General features: G+C 33.3%; 1 protein-coding gene across 2 annotated transcripts; it reads left to right on the top strand.

The window, feature by feature from the left end:
• The first annotated feature begins 438 nt into the window (after positions 1-438).
• Positions 439-23,254, top strand: LOC123717752 (GRIP and coiled-coil domain-containing protein 2). 2 transcript variants are annotated; one of them, XM_045673900.1, is made up of 15 exons: positions 439-836; positions 1,031-1,151; positions 1,553-1,996; positions 2,052-3,695; positions 4,448-4,544; positions 5,752-5,963; positions 7,324-7,514; positions 8,060-8,476; positions 11,472-11,599; positions 12,809-12,974; positions 13,954-14,169; positions 15,737-15,930; positions 18,485-18,638; positions 21,783-21,891; positions 23,085-23,254. In XM_045673900.1, the coding sequence occupies exons 1-15, from the start codon at positions 816-818 to the stop codon at positions 23,144-23,146; spliced, it is 4,176 nt and encodes a 1,391-aa protein (XP_045529856.1). In that variant the 5' UTR covers positions 439-815; the 3' UTR covers positions 23,147-23,254. The 2 variants fall into 2 exon arrangements, with proteins under 2 accessions (XP_045529856.1, XP_045529857.1); XM_045673901.1 differs by having other exon boundaries at positions 440-836; positions 2,067-3,695.
• The last annotated feature ends 783 nt before the right edge of the window (positions 23,255-24,037 follow it).

Raw genomic sequence — 24,037 nt, 5'->3', positions numbered from 1 at the left:
CTTATCATTCTTAAATGTCTCATCTTTCTTTGATGCAATTTCTGCATTTCTTCTTGGGTATACTTCTTGTTCGTTTCTGGTTTATGGTGCACCGATCCCCGCAATCCAGTTTAAGCTTTAGTCTAGTATCTATATTTCCCATCCTTGTCTTATATAATTAATAATAGCAATTCCGTGGTGTTTTAAATATGAAATTCCATATTTTTTATATTGTATATTGCTTATAATAAGCAATAATAAAACAGAATTTTTATTAGTGATTATAATATACCATTACACTGTGTCTAATCTTCTCGCAATGTGTTCTTGCGATCTGATTGGTATTCGGTAAGACTGTAAAACAAAAACGTTTCGTATGATTGCGATTCGTTATAATTACATACTACATAATAATATAACACCAAGTCGCGTGTCTATACGTATCGCATGTGATATGCTGTTGACTAATCCGAATTGTACTATGTGCTCAATACTGACTTGTGTTTCTTTTTAAATTCTCAACTGATTTTTGAAGTATTAAAATCGATTAACTTTTCGCATCGCATGCTAAATCTAAAAAAAACACATAGAATCACTAATCTGTGCAGCAGATCGTTCGCCCAACACTATTTTAACTTTCAACACAGTCACAGCAAGTTTTTTTTTTAATAGTGGTTTCAGATTTGCGATTGCATTTACAAAATAAGATTTTTGCGCGTATGCATTTAGCTATATCAATATTACTATATTGTCATGAATTTGGATTTTCATTTTTGCATTAAGAAATCTTCATAGACGGTTCATATTATGGTCAAACTCTAAAACATAGTTACAAAATGGATAATAAAGAAAACAAGGTAATTATAATACTTTGCTATCAAAAGTCAATAAATTACTGTTATTTTTAAGGACAGAAATGATCACTTGTTATCGTTGTTAACGTATTTAATTTAAGTTTCCTTTTTAGTAGATATTTGAAATTTATCAGGAATTTCCTGTTATACCACATTCTACATCATATCACTTCTTCTATATGTGTGTCTGATTTCAGGGTCTTGATGAAGAGAAATCCAATAAGCGAAGTCCTTTTGATGATTTATCTAGGGATGAATTGATTGCAAAGTGTAAGGGGCTTTTAGTTTTAGCCCAAAGAGCAAAGCAAGCAAAATCAGGTAACTTACCTTAACTCGATGGATAGAAGTCTTCACTAGACATCTGCTATTCTGAACTAGTGAACTGTGGAATCCACTCCCGGTGATAGGACCTCCAGAGTTTAGAAAAAGAGCATACTCCTTGCTCATAAGCCGCAACGCACCTGAAATGGGGGTTCATGACCTGCAATTGACAGAAAAGGTTCCCAGATATGAAATCTGCAAACATTGTTGTAATGTTTTTTATTGGAGTGTAGTAAATCTGTCTTGTGCACCTGTGAATGAAAATATTTTTTATTTGTCTGAAAATTTAATTTTGAAAACTGTCAATAAATTCATTACTTGAATCACTCATTATTTATTGAAAATATTAATATATGTTAATCTCATATGTAATTTACATTTATTTTATTGTATTACAGATTATCAATTGGAGGTAGATAAATATAAAAATCAAACAGCAGAATGGGATAATGAGAAAAAAGGTTTGTTAACATCTATAAAGACTCTGCAGGAACTGGTGGATTCACTTACTGAGCAAAAGTTAAATTACATAACAGAAATAGACAAAGAGCAAAATAAATTAAAAAGCATTGAAGATAAATGCTGCAATTACGAAGAAGCAGTAAAAAAATATAAAGATGTTATATTAGAAAGGGATCACCAACTTGCCACATCTTTACAAAAAATATCAGACCTAGACAGTGAAATAATATCTATTAGAAGACAAAATAATAGACTTATGGAAGAGAATGAACAGCTTATAAATCAGATGACTGAGTTAGAAGCGAGTACTTCAGAATTTAACAAAATAGGTCTGCAACAAAGAGAACAGTTACAAATGCTAGAACAACGAATATGCGAGGGTAAGTTGCAAAATTGCACGGATTATAATGTGTTTGCATAATATTTTATATAAAGAATTTACACTTTCAGATAGTACTTACAGTAATAAAATTGATGAATTAAGCAATACAATAAAAGAATTGGAAAGTGACTTAGAGAAGACTAAAAAAGAATTACTTGATAAAGATGCTGAGACAAAAATAAAATTAGATGAAATAAATATGTTATATGAAACAGAAAAATCTAAAAAAGATAAAGCAAATATAAAACTTAAAAGTTATAAAGACAAAATATTAAGATGTGCATCATGTATTAATCAACTTAAAAATGCTAGATACATTCTAACAAAAACTATAAAGGAATATTCAGAAAATATACCCAAGTGGCAAGATGAAATTAGAAAAGCATCACTCCTACTTGATGCACAGATGAATGACTTGAATAAGGAGAATTTATCATTAAAGACTAGAATAGAAAAATTGGAAGAACAACTTCATGAAATTAATACATCCCAAAATAATGTCAAATCACAGAGTTCTGAAGAACTGATATTAGCAAGAAAACAGATCAATGATTTGGAAGCTGACAACATGAAGCTGAAAAAAGATCTAGACCACCTGACATCTACATATGAAGATGTACAAAATATAACTGAAAATGAGAATAAGGTTCTCAAGGATAATTTAAATGCAAAAATAGCAGAACTAGATAATGTAACAAAGGAATTACAAAACCTACACATATATGCAGAGAGACTTGAAGATGAAAATGAAAAAAACACATCAAATGAAGATAAAAATGCAAATGAAACTCTTATTTTACAAATAAAGGCATTGGAAAGTGAAAAGTCCATTTTGGTCAAAGAAAAATTATCTGCAAAAGAGAATGTAATTGAATTAGATAATATGAACAAATCATTAAATAATGATAAAGCTAAGTTGAAAAAAGAATTAGATGGAGTTAAGATAGAATTGGAAAGACTTTCTAAAGAAAATATTAAGTTCAAAGAAGTTTTTTCAAGGGAAAAGGATCAAGAGGTTAAACAACTTGAAATGAAATTTAACAATGCACAGTCTCAATATGAGAACTTAAAAAAAGAATTTGAAAACTTACAAGATATGAATGGCTTACTGAGAGAGGAAATAGAGACTCTTAAATTTTCTTTAGAGCAGCCAAATGATGAAACCGAGAATTTATCAGATGTTAATGCATCGCTTCAAGCGGACCTTGTCAAAATAGAAACTAAATTGTCAGCTTATAAACAAGAAAACGCAACACTTTTAGCAGAACTAAAAGACTGCAGAAGCGAAATGAAAGCGTATGATGAAATAGTTGTCGAATATGAGGATTCAAAATCAAAGCTGCTCAGTTATAAAACAGAAAATAATGAGTTACTAAATGAAATGAAAGAAATCAATCATGTGTTAAAAGAAAGAGGAGAGACAATATCAAAATTGCAAAAGGCTGTTTCCGAAATGGAAACCCTAATTGAAACTCTTGAAAAAGAGAAAGATGAAAAGCAAAATGATTTAATGATAAAAATTAATGCATTGGAAAACAATTTAAAAAGTGCCGAATTCAATACAAATAAAAGATGTGAAGATAATGAGAAACTTGTAATGGAAAGAGATAATGCTGTCGAAGCTTTGCAAGAGAAAGACGGCTATATAGCAAGTTTGGAAAAAGAATTGGAAAGGCTTAAAGCTGCTTCGTGTAATGGTAAATATTTAATATTATTTTAGTTTTATTAGTCCTAATTTAAAGTAATAAATCTTTTGATAAGTAATATTAGCCTTGTCGACTTGAATTTTATGGCTTTTTGATGGTGAAAACGAAGGTTATTTGGAATCCCTAAGAGCAGAATGAATTCCAATCGATCGCAAAAACGCTTTGGCTATTAGCTGTTAGGGTAGTTGTATAATTAAATAATATTTATAATAAAGTTTTATTAAAAAAAATAACTGGCGCTACAAACTTTTTAGGTCTGGCCACAGATTTCTGTGTTTGTTTCATAATTTGTCAATCTAGTAGGCAAGTAGGTGATTCTGTGCCTGACACACGCCGGCGAGTTTTTTAAGACCAGGGCAAGCCGGTTTCCTCAACGTTTTCCTTCATCATTGCGAATGTTTAATGCGCACACAGAGAGAAACTCCATTGATGCACAGCCGGTGATCGAACCTACATCAGGCATGACACCAGCACTACTTTTAAATCTCTATGTGTAATCAAAGTGTTATCTTCAATGATTATTAACATACAATCTTATCTCGTATCGTAAAATTGAAACATTGAAACGATTCTGTAATGACGTTCTTTAAAACCCTTTATAAATTAAATATAGTAATTGCCTTTTTTAACTTGAATACTCTTTCATCTCTTTTCTGTGATGAAATGAGACAGAGGAGTACTTTAGTTCAGTAATGGAGAAATTATTTGATTTCCCTCTAGTAGTGTAATAATTTTATTTACAGCAATGGAGTTACCGAATGAAGACATGTCAACATCAACGATTTCAAAAGCCGAAGAGCATTCACGAATGAAAGATCTTGATGAATCATTTGAAGACAAGTATATATTTTAATTTTAACATAATTATAAATTTTATAATTACATAAATAGGAATTTAGTAAAAAAACGTCTTAATTGCTATATTTCGTTATTACAGACTAGGCTAGACGTAAGTACGTTGAGAGTGTGAAAAATAAAGCGGTATTAGTAGTCTGTGTAAAACATGGCTTTATAAAGTATTTGGATTTAATAACTTGCATAAAACAAAATCAAACCCATGGAGTTTAACTTTGTCGGAGACTGTTTTTAATGGAAAAATGATATATGTAGTGTGTGTCATTAAATAATTTTGACGTTTTTTCATGTTTTTACTGAAATGATACGTCATCTGTCATACGGCGCCATCTTGCCTACATTTTGGCGGGCTCTTTAAGTAATAAAAACTTTATTAATGACAAATAGGTTGTGATCTATCGCTAGTCCGCACACTAGAGAGTTCCTGTGTTGTGGGTAGCTAGATTACAATTACTCCGTGATACATGGTACATGTTTAAAACATTTTTTTGAGAAAAACTAGTTTTAGTGTTATAACTAATCAATCAAGTCTTTTAATACATTTAGTATGCGTGAATGTGTGTGTTCGCATGTATTTGAGAGTGAAAGTTTTTATAAGCGTGCGCTGTGTCTGTAGTTTTTGGAACCTCAGTCATGCCAAGATACATATTAAGCAAATCAATATTTGATCATCAACAAAACTCAAATGTTGTTTAAAATCTTGTCAAATAGGCCATTGTAGCGTAGGGCAAATTATTCTTTGGTAAATCTTTAGTGTCGTTTATAATAATACTAATAATAAAAATAAAAGCTCATTTTATTTCCAATAATTACTAAATATTTATATTTATATATAAAGTTTAAATGTTTAATGAATTTGATTTTTTATTTTTATTTATTCTTGTAATCCTTCAGTACCGTCAATCGGAACCTCTTCACGGGTAAAAACCTCCTCCAAGTTTTTCCAACTAACTCTGTATATGGGTTTCTTTCTCCATTATTGCTACCACTTCTATTACTTCTATCTTTTTTTCTGAGGCACTCTTTTCTCCTTTCCCTTGGAAGGACCATAATCCATATAGTTGTCTTTAAAGTACATTTAGTGCCGTTTAAGAGCCTAATTTCCCTAAAGTGCCAAAAATTGTGCTTCTTTGTTCTTGTCGATTTATGGTTTAACGAACTTTAATATTAGTAAAGATCTTTCTTTTGACAGATATACAAAATTACGTATATTTGCGGTTAAACTGAAGAAAAAACTAAACGAGACGATTTTACAACTCCAAACATCTGATCAAGAGAATGTTAAATTGAAGAAACTTCTAGATCAAGCCAACAAGAGTGTGGACGAAGTGGACTCTAAAGAAACAGGTTTAGAATTGGAATCACAAATAAAATCTTTGACATCTGATGTGGAACGTCTAGAAGGTGTGTAAAACATGATATTAGTACTAAATTATGACTATGACTAATCTGGAAAGATAAGAAAGAAATACGGAGAGTAAAGTAAAAGCAAAAATAATTAACAAGGAAACGAAATTACGTGTAACATTAAAACTAAACTAATGTAAAAAAAGCTAACCTTAGTATTTATAAATCCGAATTATAGTGTTAGCGGTAGTTGATTTAGTTCTTAGGGTAGGAAATTAAACACTTCAATGATGACTTAATTCACTATAATTTACTTCACTGATTTTACGTGAACTGTATAACTTCAAACTTGTGCAAAGAAAAGGCTCGTGCGCATGTGTCACAACCTCTTTTAATATCACAACTCCCTCCTCCGACTCGACCATCCCACTTCGGGAAGATGGTCGAGTCAATTCGTAAACAACCGAACGAGTCAAATTAATAACTATTGCACATGCGCACTTGTAGCAAGATTCTTAAGAATATGTTTCATAAAAATGTTTAGAATTTAATTAAATAAATATTAGAAGCTAACAATAGATACCGGCAAACTTCTTGAACAAATGTCCTTGCCTGCGCAGAAGCGATTTTTAGGTATCACTTCGGCGGGCGGTAGTGCGCGACGGCGCGAGGGTGACGTGTCGATCGCGTGATTGGTAAATAAGTTGATGTTTGTGTCCCGCGCTGTTTACGATGCGCAAACTTTCCCCCACTACCTTGTTTAATGCTCAAGAAGTTTGCCGGTAACTGTAATATATATTTGAAGTTAATTACGAGGCAGAAGAGAAATTTTAATATAATACGATCGGACACGATAGACGTTGTCGTGCATGATATTTCATGAGATTATATATTAAACAACATATTATTATCATTTATTATTAAAGTACCGACTGCAGGGCCATCTGCCGGTCTGATTTGTGAAATTAAACCATCCAGGGTGCCACCTAAACGTATACAAAATTCATTAAAATCGGTACGTTTAAGAGTTCAGTGACACAGAATTATATATATTAAGATGCGTTTTGCTTTACATATATAAATATATATGTCCGATCTAGGTCATGACTTGAGTATTGGCCTCGCAAAACTCGTGTCACTAAAAATAAATAAATTTGAGTCAATATTATTTGAAGCTTGATTTTTGAAATATTTTATAGTACAGGGCAGGGCAGGCGGCTCGCCTGATGCTACGTGATACCGCCGCCCATCGGCACTCCCAATGCCAGAAGGCTCGGGAGGGCGTTGCCAACCATTTGAGAATTGGTACGCTATCTTAAGGACCCTGGGCATTTGGTGCACATTGTGCACGGCAAAAACTGCCATAAAAAATCCTTAGTTGTGGAAATAATATATAGTATATTATCATAACTTTTAGCGGATCTGACTCAAAAAACGGACCAATTAAAGGCTGAAGTGAATGCGCACGCGTCGACGAGACAGCAATTAGAAAAGGCATTACGCGATGTGAAGAAAAAAAATGTGCTTAGCCTAGAAATGGAGGATTACGAAAAGTCCATGAAGGATTTAACAAATAAGATGGAGGAAAACAAAAAGAAAATTATACAGGTGAGGTGAAAACGTTCTTAATATATATATATATATTAAGAAAACACTTTTTAAACGGATTGAAGCTATGTATTATTATTATAAATATTTATTTATAATTATTTATTTTACGTAATTTTAAAATTTTGCGACGTTTCGCGTGCTTTACAGCGTGCGTGGTCACGTTGACTGAAGACAAAAGGTGTTGAATGTCAAAAGTATCACAGCTGTGTAGAGAGAGTTGTGTTATCTGTATTTATTTCTCCGGAGTTGGTATCGACTAAAAGTGATATCGTGTAAAAAGTGTTTTCTTAATGTGTAAAAGCTATGTTAACAAAAGACAATACAATTGAATACAATTAACTTATAATTGTTAATTTTGGCCAAGAAAAGTATGTCCCCCAGACCTCACAGTTCATCTATGGATCTTTCTCTCAAAGTATGAATATTGCCTCGCTATAATTGTCCACGTTGACCAACATTATAAATAATTTAAGGAAATGCTTGATGTGTTCATTATGTCGGAAGGTATAGAGCATATTTATTATATTTCCTTACTTATACAGATGGAGTCTACAATCGACACCCAAGAAGGTACAATCACAGCAATGAAAACACAAATAAAACTACTTGAAGAACAAATAAAATCCGAAGAAACTGAAAATCGACATCTCAGAGAAGAACTACAACAAACAATACAAGACAGCAAAGAGAAGGATAACGTTATTAATGCAAAAAGAGAGATCATAGAAAAACTAGTTCAAGATTCAGAAGATGAGAAACGGAGAAATGAAGATGTTGTTCTAGAAATAACCACTCTGCTGAGTGAAAAGGAGAAAGTTATTATGAACTTGGGAGAAGAAAGAGTCGAGTTGAATAATAAAATGAAGAAGATAGAGTTCAAGTGTGGAGAATTGGATGAGAAATTGAGGATAACGAATATCGAATTGGCTGATTTAAAAACTGAATATACAAGTTACAAGGTAATTATAATGGTAGCATTAATAATAATAATTTATTGCAAGAATATGGTACAAAAATGTGCATATGGTCATATGGTACAAGAATATGGTACACACATTTGTCAAGCGCGCAAATTTGTCTTTAAAAGAATTTTACATTTTACATTATTAGTCAAATGAATTGTCCAATTCTTATATTATTTGCATCGTACAAATCATATCATACGTTATTAAATTTATATCAACTACAGTGTCTAACGCAAATAATCATTAGAATAACTCTAGATATACAGTAAGCAGCTCTACTTAAGGGCTTTTTCTGCTGCTGTGGATACAAAGGTTGCCCACTGAAAACAATAGGCGTTATTTTGACATCTGAAATTTTTAAAATTCCAATCATTAGGTTGGTATCCCTGAGATTAATATATCGATATGTGCGATGCGTCTATCGAACGAAACGGGGAATTCCCCGTTTTCTGTCGGTGTTTTTTTGGCGTGTCTACACAAATTCCCAATCCGCCCATGACAGTAAATCGACGGGAATGGCCAACTGCCGAAGTGGATATAGGGAGAAATTGGTTATGCAAAAATTAATTCTGGAATTATATAGGAAACACACCTTTTGTATGGTTAAGGTTTATAATAATTTACCAAAAGAATTAAAAGATCTCCCAAATGCAGTCTTTAAAAATTGTATTAATATACTTATTTAAAAAAAAATATTTATGATTTTTTGAGTGAAACTTTATAATTTTAAAATTTAATAATATGTTTATTATTTGTTCACCAGTATTCCTACATCTATTTCTTATACAATATCTAACAATTACATTATAAACATAACCAAAAATACACATTCTAATATAAACATGAGACATAGTTAACAATTATACAAAAAAATGTATTTACATATATATATGAATTGTAAGATGCATTGATCATTATAATATATCTATGTTAATATTAGGTCCTTACATATGAAATTGGTGTTTTGTATGGGAGGAACAAAAAGCCGAATATTTTTAAATGTAATATATTTAATTAATCAACGTATCAACCATTATTTTCTATGCACTTTTGCCATCTCATAGGTAGTTCATTGATCCCTTTACTAAAAAAAACAGTCGGACGGGAATCAATAAAATCTGTGAAGGCGATTTGGACTGCCCTATCAGAGTTAAATTTATTCCCTTGCAAGAAGTTGTCCAAATTTCAAAAAGTGGTAATCTGTTGGAGCAAGTTCCGGGGAGTACGGAGGATGTCTTAGACATTCCAATTGAAGCTCTTCTAATTTGGTAGCCGTCTGTTGTGGTCTAGCGTTGTCGTGAAGTAGCGGTGGCGCGGAGCGATTGACCAGCCTAGGTTGTTTAGGCGCTAGCTTTTCCATCATGGTTTGCAATTGCTGACAATAGACATCACAGAGATGTCTATTGTCAGGCCAGAATTGAGAAAACTGCAATGAACAATACCGGCACTAGTCCATCAAACGCTTACAAGTAACTTTTATCGTAAAGAATCCATTTTTCATCACAGGTTGGTGATTCGGTTTAAAATACCTCCATTATTGTGCCGGTTCAGTAATGTAACGCAGCAGTCGACGCGCGTTTGCCGGTTTGCTTCAGTCAATTCGTGAGATACCCACCTTTCAAGCTTTTTAATTTTCCCAATTTGCTTCGAGTGAATTAAAACAGTTTTATCACTAACACCGCAGCCTGCAGCTAACTCGGACGTGGTTTGCGATGGATCCGCATCCACAATAGCCTTCAATACTTCATTATCAACTTGGGTCTCAGGCCGTCCACGGGGCTTGTTCTGCAGGTCACGAGCTGTGTTTTCTTTTGCAACATGACCGCCATACACATCATTCACCCTTCGAGTCGTTTCCGCAGCAGTAGTGCCATGGCGGAACTCGTACTCGTAAATAATGCGATACTTTAAGTTTTCCATTTTGTAAAATGAGTGACGCAAACGAAAAAAAACAGAAGAACACAAACACAACAAATGAATGACGGTCATCGAAGCACAAATACATGAGTATTTGTGCAAAATTAAAGCTGTACAAATTTGAATTTGAAATTCCTAACCAAAGAGGAGGCATTTAAGGTCAAAGTGCCCAGTACCACAAAACGCCAATTTCATATGTAAGGACCTAATATTATAAAGAGAAAACATTTGTGTTTTTCTATTGTATGTTTGTAATGTTATCACAAAAACAACTGGACCGATTTCAAAATTGCTTTCACTATTAAAAATCTGCATATCCACTGACTATATATATATATATAGTCAGTGGATATGCAGATTTTTATTCATATATATATATATAGTCTAGATATATAGATATATAGATATAAAGTAAAATATGTATATTGATTAGATTATGAATGTAAGTAAGTGAGTATCTACTAATCTGAAAGGAAGTAATTAAAAACTAGTAAAAGTAAAATAAAACTGATATGTTAACCGACTTAGTAGACTTTCTTCTACCACGAGATTGTATCTACGGAGCACTGCTCGTTTAATATAAAGGAGGAATAAGAAAGTCATTATTTCTAATAAAGTATACCAGACTTTTATATATTATATTTTAAACATTTTTATTTATTCATACTTTGTTACCATAATATATATAATTATACAAAACAAAAACAACAAAAGAAATAAGTAGGTTACATAAATTATTAGGCAAAAGGCGGCCTTAGCGCTAACAAGCGATTTCTTCCAGGCAACCCTAATATGGGAAAATATAATTTTAGTTATATTCAATATATCTATTTACTGACAATTCTATATCTGAAGAACTGAGTTACCTAAGCAGGTCTAAACCGAGGAACGTGAGTTAGGTTTGCTTATATTGTACTTCCCTTCCCATTAGGGAATAGCGTGAAAAAATTGTTGACTATGTCATAATTCATAATGTAATGTACCTAATATGTGTAATACTAACTTTTAAAACAAATTTGCACTGCAATTTGTCTCCAAAATTACGTGAAATTCTTTATATTTTTATTAACAGGTGAGAGCACAAGCAGTGTTGAGACAGAATCAAACAATTGACCACAGCCAAGAAGAACAACTGAAGGAGGAGACGGCTGCTTTAAAAGCTCAGAATGAAAGCTTGAACACAAAATTGAATACCTTACAGTGAGTGACTTTTATGTATAGCTTATTTCTGGGTATCAATATCAAGGTGTGGCAACCTTGCTTGTAGGCTCGAAAGTGCATTGACCTATTAGAAATTACGCCCTTTAACATCTGGGGACGCTAGATTAACTATGATTATAATTAACACATTATTATGGAATCCTTTAGACTTTCCGACTTTGGCATATTGTAACTTTTCTTAACCGGCTCATAATTTTAACGCGCTTATAACTCGTAATATCAAAGAATTATATACCAAACCACACTTTGACAGATGACGATAATGACAATAACTAATGACATAAAATTTGTTGCCATTTAAAGAAATTAGTTCTAATAGTTTTCTGCGATAGTGAGGATTTTTAAATTATTGGTTTTACAACAAGCAATACTTGTTTCAAAAGTATCAGACATATTAAAATTTTTAATAAGATTTTGATGGTATTATAAAGCACTAAAAAAATCAGTTTGTAGCGATCGTATAGATCAAAAAAAATATCAGACATTTCCAGTATAAAGCTTATACGTAGTATAGTGGCGGAAAGTTTCTTGCCAGTTCTTCTTGCCCGCTCTACGCCCTTGACTTGCGAACTGTTAGTAAATGTAAATTTGCAATTAATTTAACTTCTTTTCTGACGTTTTTAAGTGTACTTGTTTACCTATAAAGTTATTTTGACTTTGACTTTACCTTCTTAACTGCTTAACACAATGCAAGCATTTCCACGTTCTTTCACTCTCTGTCAGACAAGAGATATCTGATGTTACATACAGGTAAAGTAGACTGTCTTATGATGAAGTATGGTCTTTTTTTGTGTATACACACGGTAAAAAATGCAGATATTTTATACAACTAAAGCCGCTCTCTCATCGGGAGCATTCGCGTGTAATGTAACGTTACAGATTCGAACATTACATCAGTCAGGGAGAAAACCCAAAGAAAGTCAAGCTATTATTCTAATATAATGCTCAAAGTGGACTCTATACTGTTACATTATACGTGAATGCTCTCGGCAGGAGGGCGCCTTAAAGTCAACCGTCAAAACAACAGTCAACAATATAACAGAAAGAACAGCTTCACAGCTTAGAGCAACAATTTGACTGTTGACAATGACCTGAATTCTTTAGTGAAATAAATTTTTTATCATAAACTTCACTGTCCTAAGTGTTCCCAATTATTTTATTGAGTTCTGTAATAAAAACAAATTACAGCGATCAGTATACAGAACAGAGTGCAGAATTGGAAGCAACAAGGAAGCGTGCAGTCGAAGCGGGCGCCGAAGCGTCGCGTGCGCAACAAAGAACTGCGCGCTTACAAAGCGATCTCACCCGTCTCTCACAGCAACTAGAGTCAGAGAGGAGTCAACACAAATTACAAGTATATAATAGTGATAAATATTAATCATATTTTAAGTAAAAATCTTGACTTGTGCGCTGTCGCATAATGCATATGCATATTACATTTGTAGAAATTGGTTTGACAGCCCCTGGAGTGGTTTCCTTAACTTTTGTCAATGTTTGAAATTTGACAGCACGAAGTTTATGATTCATTTTATTTCATTACAATATACAAATTAAACATTTATTTAAATTTTATCTAAATAATTGCACATCTTCATATAATTTGTACGCGGCTTGGGCAAGAGAACAAACTCGCTCGACGAGTATTGCATTGTTTTAATATTTTAAATTGATGTTTAACCAAATTTAACTTAATTTTCTTTTAATACTGTGCTCCAGTTGTAGTCTGTATTTTAATGAAAACATTTCCTATTAAAAGCATACAAGGTTATTTATAAAACGCAATATAAAACAAAAATTTGGGCTATTATAAATAATAGTGAAGCGTTTGCTCTCGTCCGTTTTTCGTTCTTGAATTTAGAATAATATGATTTTCAGGTGTGTGCATGTTTCATGTGCAGACTTTTAACTTTTACCACCGTTGTAGCCTGAATTGCAATAAATCTCATACTTAGGCATTGAAGTTTATTAACAGAACCTAACAAAGATTATTAAAGCAAAATAAATATTTCGCTTTTCCTTATTTTTCAGTTTTACAGTAACTTAATACAATAGAAAACTAAAAACAAAGAAGAGAGCATAGAACCTAAACCCTTTTATAACTAATTATAAATAATGCGATTCTTGTGAATTCAGCCAGTGTGCAACTCATTGCAATAATATGGCGCACATGACACGCGTAACGTACGCGCTCGTACGCGCTCGTATACGCTCGTACGCGCTCGAGCAAGGAATTGCGGCCAATTGCAGCCCTATCGTGGAGTCTCCTCTCGTCTGTTCTTTGTCATTGATTTGAAAACTGGCAGTTTATATATAGAGTTAAAAACTTTTTTCAGATTTCAACATTAACACAATGTTACAAGTCACAAATAACGGATTTGGAGGCGAAACTTCAGAAGGAAAGTGAGAATTTGCGGAAACAGATCGCAATAGTTCAAGAGAGCGCCAAATATGAAGAGGACTTGAGGGATAAATTTGTACCAATCAAAGACGACTCCAGTGATGTGGAATTGGATATAAATGTGTCAATGATACCCAGGGAGGAGGGAGAGGTGAGTGAACTTGCTCTTGGCTTCAAGGTTTTGATACACGTTCAGGTAAAGAATATAAATAAAGTGGCGTTACAAAATTTTAGTCTTGACTTGTGTCTGTTTCGAGATTATTTATTATTCTTAATAGATAAGTTTATAGATAAGGTTGTCAGCCGTCAATGTCTGGCGCAAGTTTTTGGGTCTAAGGCATGTCTTCTCTCGCTGTTTAAAACAAATTACACAGCGTACAATTAAAAAAAAGTGCAGCACGCTTAGAACAACACTTATCGTCAAGAGGATAACGATGTTAACTTAAACATAAAACATCGCAAATACTTCAAGACACAGATAGAAATACAGTTTAAACTCCAACGTCCTTAGATTTACGACGGACTCCCTAAAGTGTAGTAATCCATTGGTTGGTTTAGCTTGTCTTCTATACAATGATACATTCTACATAGCATTACACCCACTCTCAATAACGATAGCAATTGAGTAATAAAGTATATTTTAAGTTGCTAAAATTAGTAAAAACTGCGCAGTTTTGTACGTTCTATTGTTGCTTTATTATCCAATCCCGCAATAAACTCGACTGTCGGCATCATGCATACGAACTTTGTAAGGAATTCCTTATTTTGTTTACAAATTGGGATTGCTTGCACGTGAAGAATAAGTAGACTAATAAGTAGGAGTCATAGATTATCCATACGTTTTTCTTCCCTCCATTTAACTATAACTCTTTATAACGCCATGAAATGCACAGTTACTTCAGTGTCGTTATATACAGATTACACTGTATTTTTAAAAATTCTACCTAATGTTACTGAAATAGACAATTACAAGTATTAAATATAAAGTATTATTGAGAGTAATCTATATAATACATCAAAGTAATCATTAATTTATAAAAATATTGCTGTTAATACGTCACGTATACGTGACACAAAATGGTCCCAGATTAGTCGAATTGACGATGACAATGAGCCTGAGGAATCCTAATACTATCTTGAAATTTAATTTCTTCGAAGACGGTCTTCGATAGATATATAATATATGAGTAATTTAAGAGTGATCATTAACACGGAATAATCATGCCTAGCGAAGCATTTTGTAGGGTTCTTGAAATTAAGATTTTTGATCATTTTACATTACTAGAATATAATAATAAAATAAAAATAAATAAATCAATGACGCTACAACATTTTTTAGGTCTTGGCCTCAGATTTCTGTATCTGTTTCATGATCATTTGTTAATCGAATAGGCAAGTAGGTGATCAGCCTTCTGTGCCTGACGCACGCCTTGTTGGGTCTAAGGCAAGCCGGTTTCCTCACGATGTTTTCCGTCACCGTTCGAGCTAATGTTAAATGCGCACATAGAAAGAAAATCCATTGGTGCACAGCCGGGGATCGAACCTACGACCTCAGGAATGAGAGTGGCACGATGAAGCCACTAGGCCAACACTGCTCTACAGAATATAAACATTTGTCAAATAGGCCCCCTATTTGACAAATGTTTCCCGTCACTCCATAAAGAACTTCTTAAGAATATCTTTAAGTGGTTTTCAGCTTATCAATTGAATTATTCTAGGGATCAGAGTCGGCTCCGTCTCCACCGCTGTCGAAATCTTTCTTAACAGCTGGAAGACGATCCCCCGTACCACTAGACAGGTTGTTGGAAGATGGCGTGGCTGAAGACGACACACTTGATACATCATCATTGTCTCTCACGCCGGAACAAGAAATTCTCGATCTTAAGCGGAAAGTGTTGACGTTGCAGCAGAGGTATTGTGTTTTGTATTTGATAGTGTTAAGGTTGTTAATATATTTTAAAGGCCGGCAACGTACTCTGGGGCTCGCTTTTCAAATTTCTTTCTTTATCCAGTATTTCACCATTAAAACCTTATGTTATGAAAATGGCGTGAAAAAGATCAATGAAGATTCCTAAATGGCGTTCGCGGAAACTATTGACAATAAAGCAATGTGATGTACTACAGTTTTATAGAAGACATATACATATAAGTATGTCATATGTCTAACAAAAAATATTATTTTTGCATTTAAAAGTCTATTTACGGTAAAAACCTTTAGGCTATACAACATCGTGATATTAATGCGGGAAGAATCTTGCGGCTTGTGGTAGTAATTTTACGGATTTACTTACCGTAACAAAACTTTTGTGTAACAGTTTTACAATGAAACTTTTTCTTCTTAAACACCATATATGTTAAACTAAAACTAAGGGAATATTACACCATACCAATCACACTGTTTATTTTTTAAAATAATTATGTAAATATAGATAATAGTGTTACGAGATAGGGGATCGGATAGAAAATGCCGTAGATTTATTCAAGGGTTTATTTCTTGAAAAATCAATGAGGAATTTATGAGCACAAATTACTTGCAGAAATGCACTTGTAGCACACAAAAACAATCACTTATTACTCCACTTATGCACACTTCACACAGTACTTTATCACTTGTATTCACTTTATTCGCACTTTATCGCTTCGGTATTTCTCTCTTGTTATCGCATTCAAAACTAAAGGCGACTAGTCGCGTTTCGGCTCGCTTATATATCCCTGGGAATAATTCTAAACAATATTCGAGAACTTTCTAGGCGGGCTTGCTACTGAGTAGCGATTGCACAATTCTAGAACGTCCGCACTCTTTGTCTCTTTCGCACGTTGCTCCGTCCTTGTCGTACGGCGTTCTAGAGTGTTCAGTCTAGTTTCGAGAAAGTTCTGATCTTCTCTCTCTCTCTCTCTCTCGTATCATTTCGTCCTTGTCTCACACCTAGAAAGTTTGGTCTAGAATATTCCTTCATCAAAGGGGTATACCTAGGCCTAAAAACGCCTGAAAACGGGTCTCCTGAAAACTGCACCACTCTACTACACATGTTCTGAAACCGACTGAAAAAAGGTTTCAGCTTCCTGAAAACTAGGGTAACATTATGGAAATTACCATTTTCTAATATGTGATTAACCATCTCCTGAAACGGTCAGAAATCATATTACAGCCTGCTGGAAAGTTATCTAAGTAGTGGAAAAATCTAGAAACATTGCAGTCGACCCGTCTTCGTAACAATAGTAACAACTTAAAATTCCCTAGTTTTACTAACTGAATACGACTTACATCTTCGGATGCTTTAAGCGGGTCACGTATGAATCTAAATCATAAATGTAATCTATTAAATTGCCCCTTTAGGAAGCCCTTGTTAAACCTGTACATTTCGAATCCAATATCTTCGGTTAAGGACTTTTCTTGTTATTATATTTAATATAAAATATTATTATATTTTTAAGTTGATAATACTTATCCCTTATAAGTGATATGTTAGGAATAGTTGTTGCTTCAGCTACTGATACATCCAACCCCTGAGTTCGAAGATTTGTAGTATATATTCTATATCTAAGAGCGGCGTATGTAAAATAAATAATAAAGCCCTAGGTAGGTAGGTAGGTAGATATGGTGGACTCAATTTCCGCACTTAGACGCGTAGTTGGTCCGTTGTCCGTAAAAGCCCTGGCTTATTTAGCCAGCCTAACTCCTTACAGAAGCACAGAAGTCTCCCGCACTTCACAGGCTTCGCGGAGCGACCTCACTGTTCCGAGGATTTTAGTGCGTTGATTAGCTACAGCCTCGCATTCCAGGACTACGTGGGTGACTGATTCCTCTGCGCTGAAACAGCCTCAGCACAAGAGGCTGTCTGTCGCGCCTAGGACATAAAGATGTTTATTAAGATGACAATGGCCCGTAATTGTCCCTATCATTGTTTTCAGATTTATTCTATTCAAGTTTAGAAGTTGTTTGGTAAGCTGTCGGTTGACTGCTGGCAGAGCCATTTTGGACTGTCTGCAAAATGGTTCTGCCGTATATAAATATAATAAAGCCCTATTCGCATAATAGATTATTGATATTGTATATAGAAATAATGGATTAATAATTATGAAATGCAGTGAGGTCGCTCCGTGAAGCCTGTGAAGTGCTGAGGAGACTTCTTTGCTTCTGGAAGGATTAGGCTGGCTAAATTAGCCAGGACTCTCCGCACAACGGACCAATTATGAGTCTAAATGCGGAAAATGTGTCAACCAATCTATAATCTATATGAGTATGAAATGGTAACACAACGCAATCACGTCTATTGTGTAACTTTCAATAGATTTTATTTATTTATTTATTTACACTTCGTTACACTACAAAATAAAAATAAAAATTAACATAATTAAATCAAAAGGAGGGCAACTGGCGGCCTTATCGCTTTCGAGCGATCTCTTCCAGGCAACCACTGTCAGTAAGGAAAAAATAAATAAAAATGTATTTTTTTTAATTCCAGGGTAAAACACGTGACAGTGTTGCTCTCTGAATCTGAACGGGAGGGTGCTCGTATGGTTCAGCTCAGTGAACTTTTGAAGGCGGAGCTTCGACGCGTACGCGGCGCAACGCAACACGCCCACAACACCGAATATATGAAGAATGTGACGCTTAAAGTAAGATTCTTTTAAATTTTTTATCAGTATCCCTTTATTTTTATTATGTCCTAAATTCGATGAAAGTTGATAACTGTTTCAGAGAAATAAAATTCATTTCAGAAATTTCAATTTTATATAACGAATTAATTAATTCTATCAAAAGAGCAGTGTAGGCCTAGTGGTTTCAGCGCGCGACTCTCATTCCTGAGGTCGTAGGTTCGATCCCCGGCTGTGCACCAATGGACTGTCTTTCTATGTGCGCATTTAACATTAGCTCGAACGGTGATGGAAAACATCGTGAGGAAACCGGCTTGCCTTAGACCCAAAAAGTCGACGGCGTGCGTCAGGCACAGAAGGTTGATCACCTATTAGTTTAACAAATGATCGTAAAACAGATACAGAAATTTGAGGCCAAGACCTAAAAAGGTTGTAGCGCCATTGATTTATTTTATTTAATTCTATCAAACATTGAATATTAGATTCTTATTTGTTTTTTTTCGACTGAGGCGCAAACTAACTGCTGTGGTCTCTGGCAGAATGACCAGCGCTGTGGAGCAACTCTGCTCCTCAGCATAATGCTGAGCCAGGGCCAATTACAACCACAGCACAAACACATATTACTCATTTAAACCTTTTTCTTAAAAAAAAAATGTTCTCTCTCTTTATTATTATTCTTTTTTATTTATTTTTTGATTATTGTTATTTTATGTGTTTCTGTGTGTGTGTTTTGTTAGTAATAAATGTTATGTCTATGTCTAAAAACTCGCGGATATAAGAAACAAAACAAGCCAATGTTAATATACAGTGTAAATTATATAACGACACGAAAGAGACTGCATTTTATGGTGTTATAGAGTCAAAACCATTTACGTCGACATTGTTTAGAACAACATACCAGTTATATTGACCAAAATCAAATGTCCCAGCTGAATTCTATGCATTACGATTAACATCTGTTATGTCTATAGGTTTTTACGACCAAGTGTATGTAGTCCCTTTGGCGTCGTTATAATAGATTTTGACTGTATACACATAAAATAAGGTCCTACAACACAAGAGTCAGAGATATTAAGAAAAAAAAAGAAAAAAAAAACCATAATAAGACTATTTCACATTACTCAAGTCATTGTAAGTGCTAAGTGAATGTTACCTTATCATTTTCTCCTTTTCCTGGCTAAGAGATTTTGTTGATTTAACCGCAAACTCATGCAAATCCTTTTTCCTTTCTATTCACGTCTAAGTTTGTTATATTAATTTTCCCTAAGGTATAGCAAGTTCAATATAAAAGTTCCTACTGAACTTGTAAGCTCTTGGCAACATTCCAAATACTTAGACAACTTTCAACTGCATAACATTTGCATAATACTTGGATCTAGAAATATTAGGCGATGTTTTATGTATTAAAAGACATCTAGACAAGAATTTTATTAGGTATTAGGAAGAAATTAATTGTTTAAAATGAGGGTTAGACTAAAATTATTAACACACAAGAGGCATATATTAATCTCCTGTCACGATGTTTGTCCGCGATGGGCTCCTAAACTACTTTAAATTAAATTGGCACACCGTGAGCAGTCTGGTCCAACTTAAGAGATAGGATAGCTTAGATCTTTAATTATAGCCGTAATTTTATTTTATTGCAAATTATTTGTCTATAATTAATTGACAGTCACAATTATCTGTTAACTCCAAAAGATTCTAACAGATGTCGATACTCTTCGACTGGATTGAGTAAGTAATCTATAGATGGCACTGCTATGGTAAAACGACAAACGTGTCACATGAGCTACAATTCAATATCATGATTACCACGTGTTATTGAGGCTAAAGTATAATTCAATTATTTCTACTTTTTTAATTTTTGGTGTTAGCTTAGCCAACCACGTGTCACTTAGATCGAAGTGTAAATCAAATTCAAACTATAGTGACGATAATAGAGTGAAATTATTCTTTCGTATCACGGTATTAAGGCTAACTAAAACCACATTCAGGAGAACGAAGTACGCGGGGGCAGCTAGTATATTATAAAATGCCAGGAAATAAGCCTAACAGCATACCAGACAGTATGTACAATGATATGTTATTTACAGTAACACTTGTAACAAATGACTTGCGTTAGGGGTATATAATCAATAATTCCATAATTTAAAATATTGGTTTTCATACGTCAATTAATTCTAAAGTGCCAACGCACTCGCTAGCCTTCTGGCATTGATACTATCACATAACGTCAGTTGAGCCTCCGGCCATTTGCTCCCTGTTCTATAATAAAAACGTTCATAGGACAAGAAAACACTTTCTAAACGGATTGAAGCTATGTATTATTATTATAAACTTTTATACATAATTAAAAAAAAAAAAACGACGTTTCGCGTGCTTTACCGCGTGCGTGGTCACGGTGATTGAAGACAAAAGGTGTTGAATGTCAAAAGTATCTCTAATAGAGGACACCGTGAGTCATTTTTGCAAAAACCCGTCATCTTTTAGTCGATATCAACTTCGGGGTAATAAATACAGATAACACAACTTTCTCTGCAGCTGTTTAAAATTAAGTAATTATAAGTTTATAATAATAATACATAGCTTCAATCCGTTTAAAAAGTGTTTTTTTATGTGTAAAAGCAAAAGACAATACTACATTCACAGAATAGTCGAATCGACGATGATTCGATCGATCGAATCGATTTTTGATTTTAAATTAGGTTAATTCTGTTGTAATTATTTGTAAAAATTATAACAAAACATTCATAATTTCAATTACCCGCCAAAACGCTTCTTTACGCAAGATGGCGTCGCCCAAGCCCCTATCATGTACCTCGGCTAGAAACGTCAAGTTTTTACGAGTTAAATGTCACTTTTAATTTTGACGTTTTTCTATTTTTGTTATACTAATTATCCGAATTGAAATGTTTCGGATCTTATGATATTACTGTAGTTTATTTATCTAATAATAATAATAATTTAGCCTTATTAAATATTATATATTATTTAATATATCTACCTAGTATATAAGTTTACGATTATCATGGCTACTTGATTTTTGATGCCGTTGTTGGCAATGTTGCTTAGACATAATCATAATATAATCTTACAATTTAAAATAACAAAATACATGGTACTGAACTTTTTTAAATTAAAATATGCATTTTTATCGGATTCCAGTTCCTAACACTGCCCCCTGGCGATGAAAGGAGTCGCCTCGTTCCAGTCTTACAGAAAATCTTGACACTTTCATCAGAGGAATCACAGAAAATACAAGCTCTAGCTAAAGGTATGGTGTCTCTGAAAAATTCTTCGTTTGTCTTTGGTTTTGTTACAATGTCAAAAAAAATATACCAATGATTTGGTCTGTTGATCTGGACTGATGGACATAGTGAAAATATATATAAAAAAAAACAATGGCGCTACAACTTTTTTAGGTCTGGGCCTCAGATTTCTGTATCTGTTTCATGATCATTTGTCAATCGAATATGCAAGTAGGTGATCAGCCTTCTGTGCCTGACGCACGCCTTGTTGGGTCTAAGGCAAGCCGGTTTCCTCACGATGTTTTCCATCACCGTTCAAGCCAATGTTAAATGCGCACATACAAAGATAGTCCATTCACTAACATACGTAACTGACTATTTAATAAATTGAAAGATTTAATATTTAATATAGTTTAAAATATATAAAGAAATGTACTTAAAAAGCCGCTTCCCACGTTTTGTATCTCGGAAATTTTATTCAAGCAAGTTCACTCAAGGCCGGATCTTAGTCTAAAATCACATGACTTGAATTATTTATTTAAAAATATAAACCTGGTCAGCAAAACAGTTAAAAACATGAATATATGTTTTTCTCTTTTACCCATTCAATGGAAGTCAAAAGTATTTGACCTTTATAGAAGATCCTAAATCAATATTAATTTAAATATGTAGAAAACACGAAATAAACATTATGTTATAGGACTCTTATTCATATAGCTTAATAAATAATAATAAAGAGAGAATTAATCAAAAATATAGCATAAACTTAAATTAACAAATAAATAATAGATGTTTTGTTCATAGTATTGTCTTTTGTTAACATGGCTTTTACACAATTAAAGAAAACACTTTTTTACCGGATTGAAGCTATGTTTTAATATAAACTTATAATTATTGTATTTCTCTACAGCTCTGATACTTTTTGACATTCAACACGTTTTGTCTTCAGTCACCTTGACCTCACACGCTGTAAAGCAAATTAAATTATGTAAAATAATTATAAGTTTATAAAAATAAAGGTTCGCAAGTTTAGTCCGGCCTATTAGTCAGTTCACTAAACAAATGACAAACATTAAATGTCAAAATTTATAGTTCTCGCTGAACTGGTGAAATAGTCGAAAATATGTCCTTACGAAAAAAGTTTTGTGTTACGTATGTCAAACACATAGAAGTGTGTTAGTCAGTCGTGGGTTTTTCACGTGAATATTTCTTTTTACAGGATTGGACCCGAATCCAAGTAAAGGCTGGGGCAGTTACCTACCTTGGCCCGGTGGTAAATAAGCGGAAACATTCCAGAAGCTAACATTATCTGTGATGATGATAATTTGACAATTGACATATTAATATGTGAAATTATTGCTTTGAATAAAAGGATTTATTTTTGTATTATTTAATGTGTTCATTGATATCAAATTGTATTTATTAATTATCTTAATGTAATAATTGCCTTGTTTCAATGTTATTTCTTAGAATTATTCCCAGTGGCTTAAACTTAGCTTGATTTAACAATTACTAGTTGAGAAGTTTAGAAAACTATTAATAAGTATACAATTGTAATTTGTAATGTTTTTAAATAAAATGGATGAGGTAGTTTTATTAAATATTTAACATCTTTATTTTTATTCCCTTGTTTTGATATCCTGTAAATTATTTTTATTAGTAAAAATCCCTCATGAAACCCCCAACAAATCATACTTTTAAATGAGTACAGATCTACTTAACCAAGAGAAAAGAAAGATCATAACAGTGATCGTATATTACAAATAAAACTCATAGAAAATATTATTTACAGTTTCGATCACCACACACATTTGTGTAGCGTAAATATTGATATTCGTATATTATTTTAGGTTACGGAAACGATAAAGCGGCCAAAGTACAAATGATTGTTACGTATATAAACGTTACAAATAATATTGCATAGGATACTAAAAGATTCGACCAAAGGCGGTATGGCAACATAGGCGCCGTAAGACAAACTTCACATCTTTCTCTACAAATAAATTCGAACCAGGATAATCTTCGGCATGAAATTATAGCAGGAAGAAAATTTATGCTAATGGTTTTCTTATAGGAACCTCTTAACTAACCAATTTAAATATATGTAACAAATTAGAAGAATTTCCCTTTTATTATTCTCATTTATAATATTGTTATAGAATGGTTAGCTTT

This window comes from Pieris brassicae, chromosome 13 (genome assembly GCF_905147105.1).
Source record: "Pieris brassicae chromosome 13, ilPieBrab1.1, whole genome shotgun sequence".
NCBI lineage: Eukaryota > Metazoa > Arthropoda > Insecta > Lepidoptera > Pieridae > Pieris > Pieris brassicae.
This window is presented reverse-complemented; position numbering and strand designations above follow the sequence as displayed.

What these genes read in the sequence shown, in the direction of transcription:
- LOC123717752 (XM_045673900.1), top strand. Translation starts at nt 816, where the DNA reads ATGGATAATAAAGAAAACAAG. An exon ending in TGATGTGGAACGTCTAGAAG is followed by an intron (nt 5,964 to 7,323) that starts GTGTGTAAAACA and finishes CATAACTTTTAG; the next exon opens with CGGATCTGACTCAAAAAACG. An exon ending in GGAGTCAACACAAATTACAA is followed by an intron (nt 12,975 to 13,953) that starts GTATATAATAGT and finishes AACTTTTTTCAG; the next exon opens with ATTTCAACATTAACACAATG.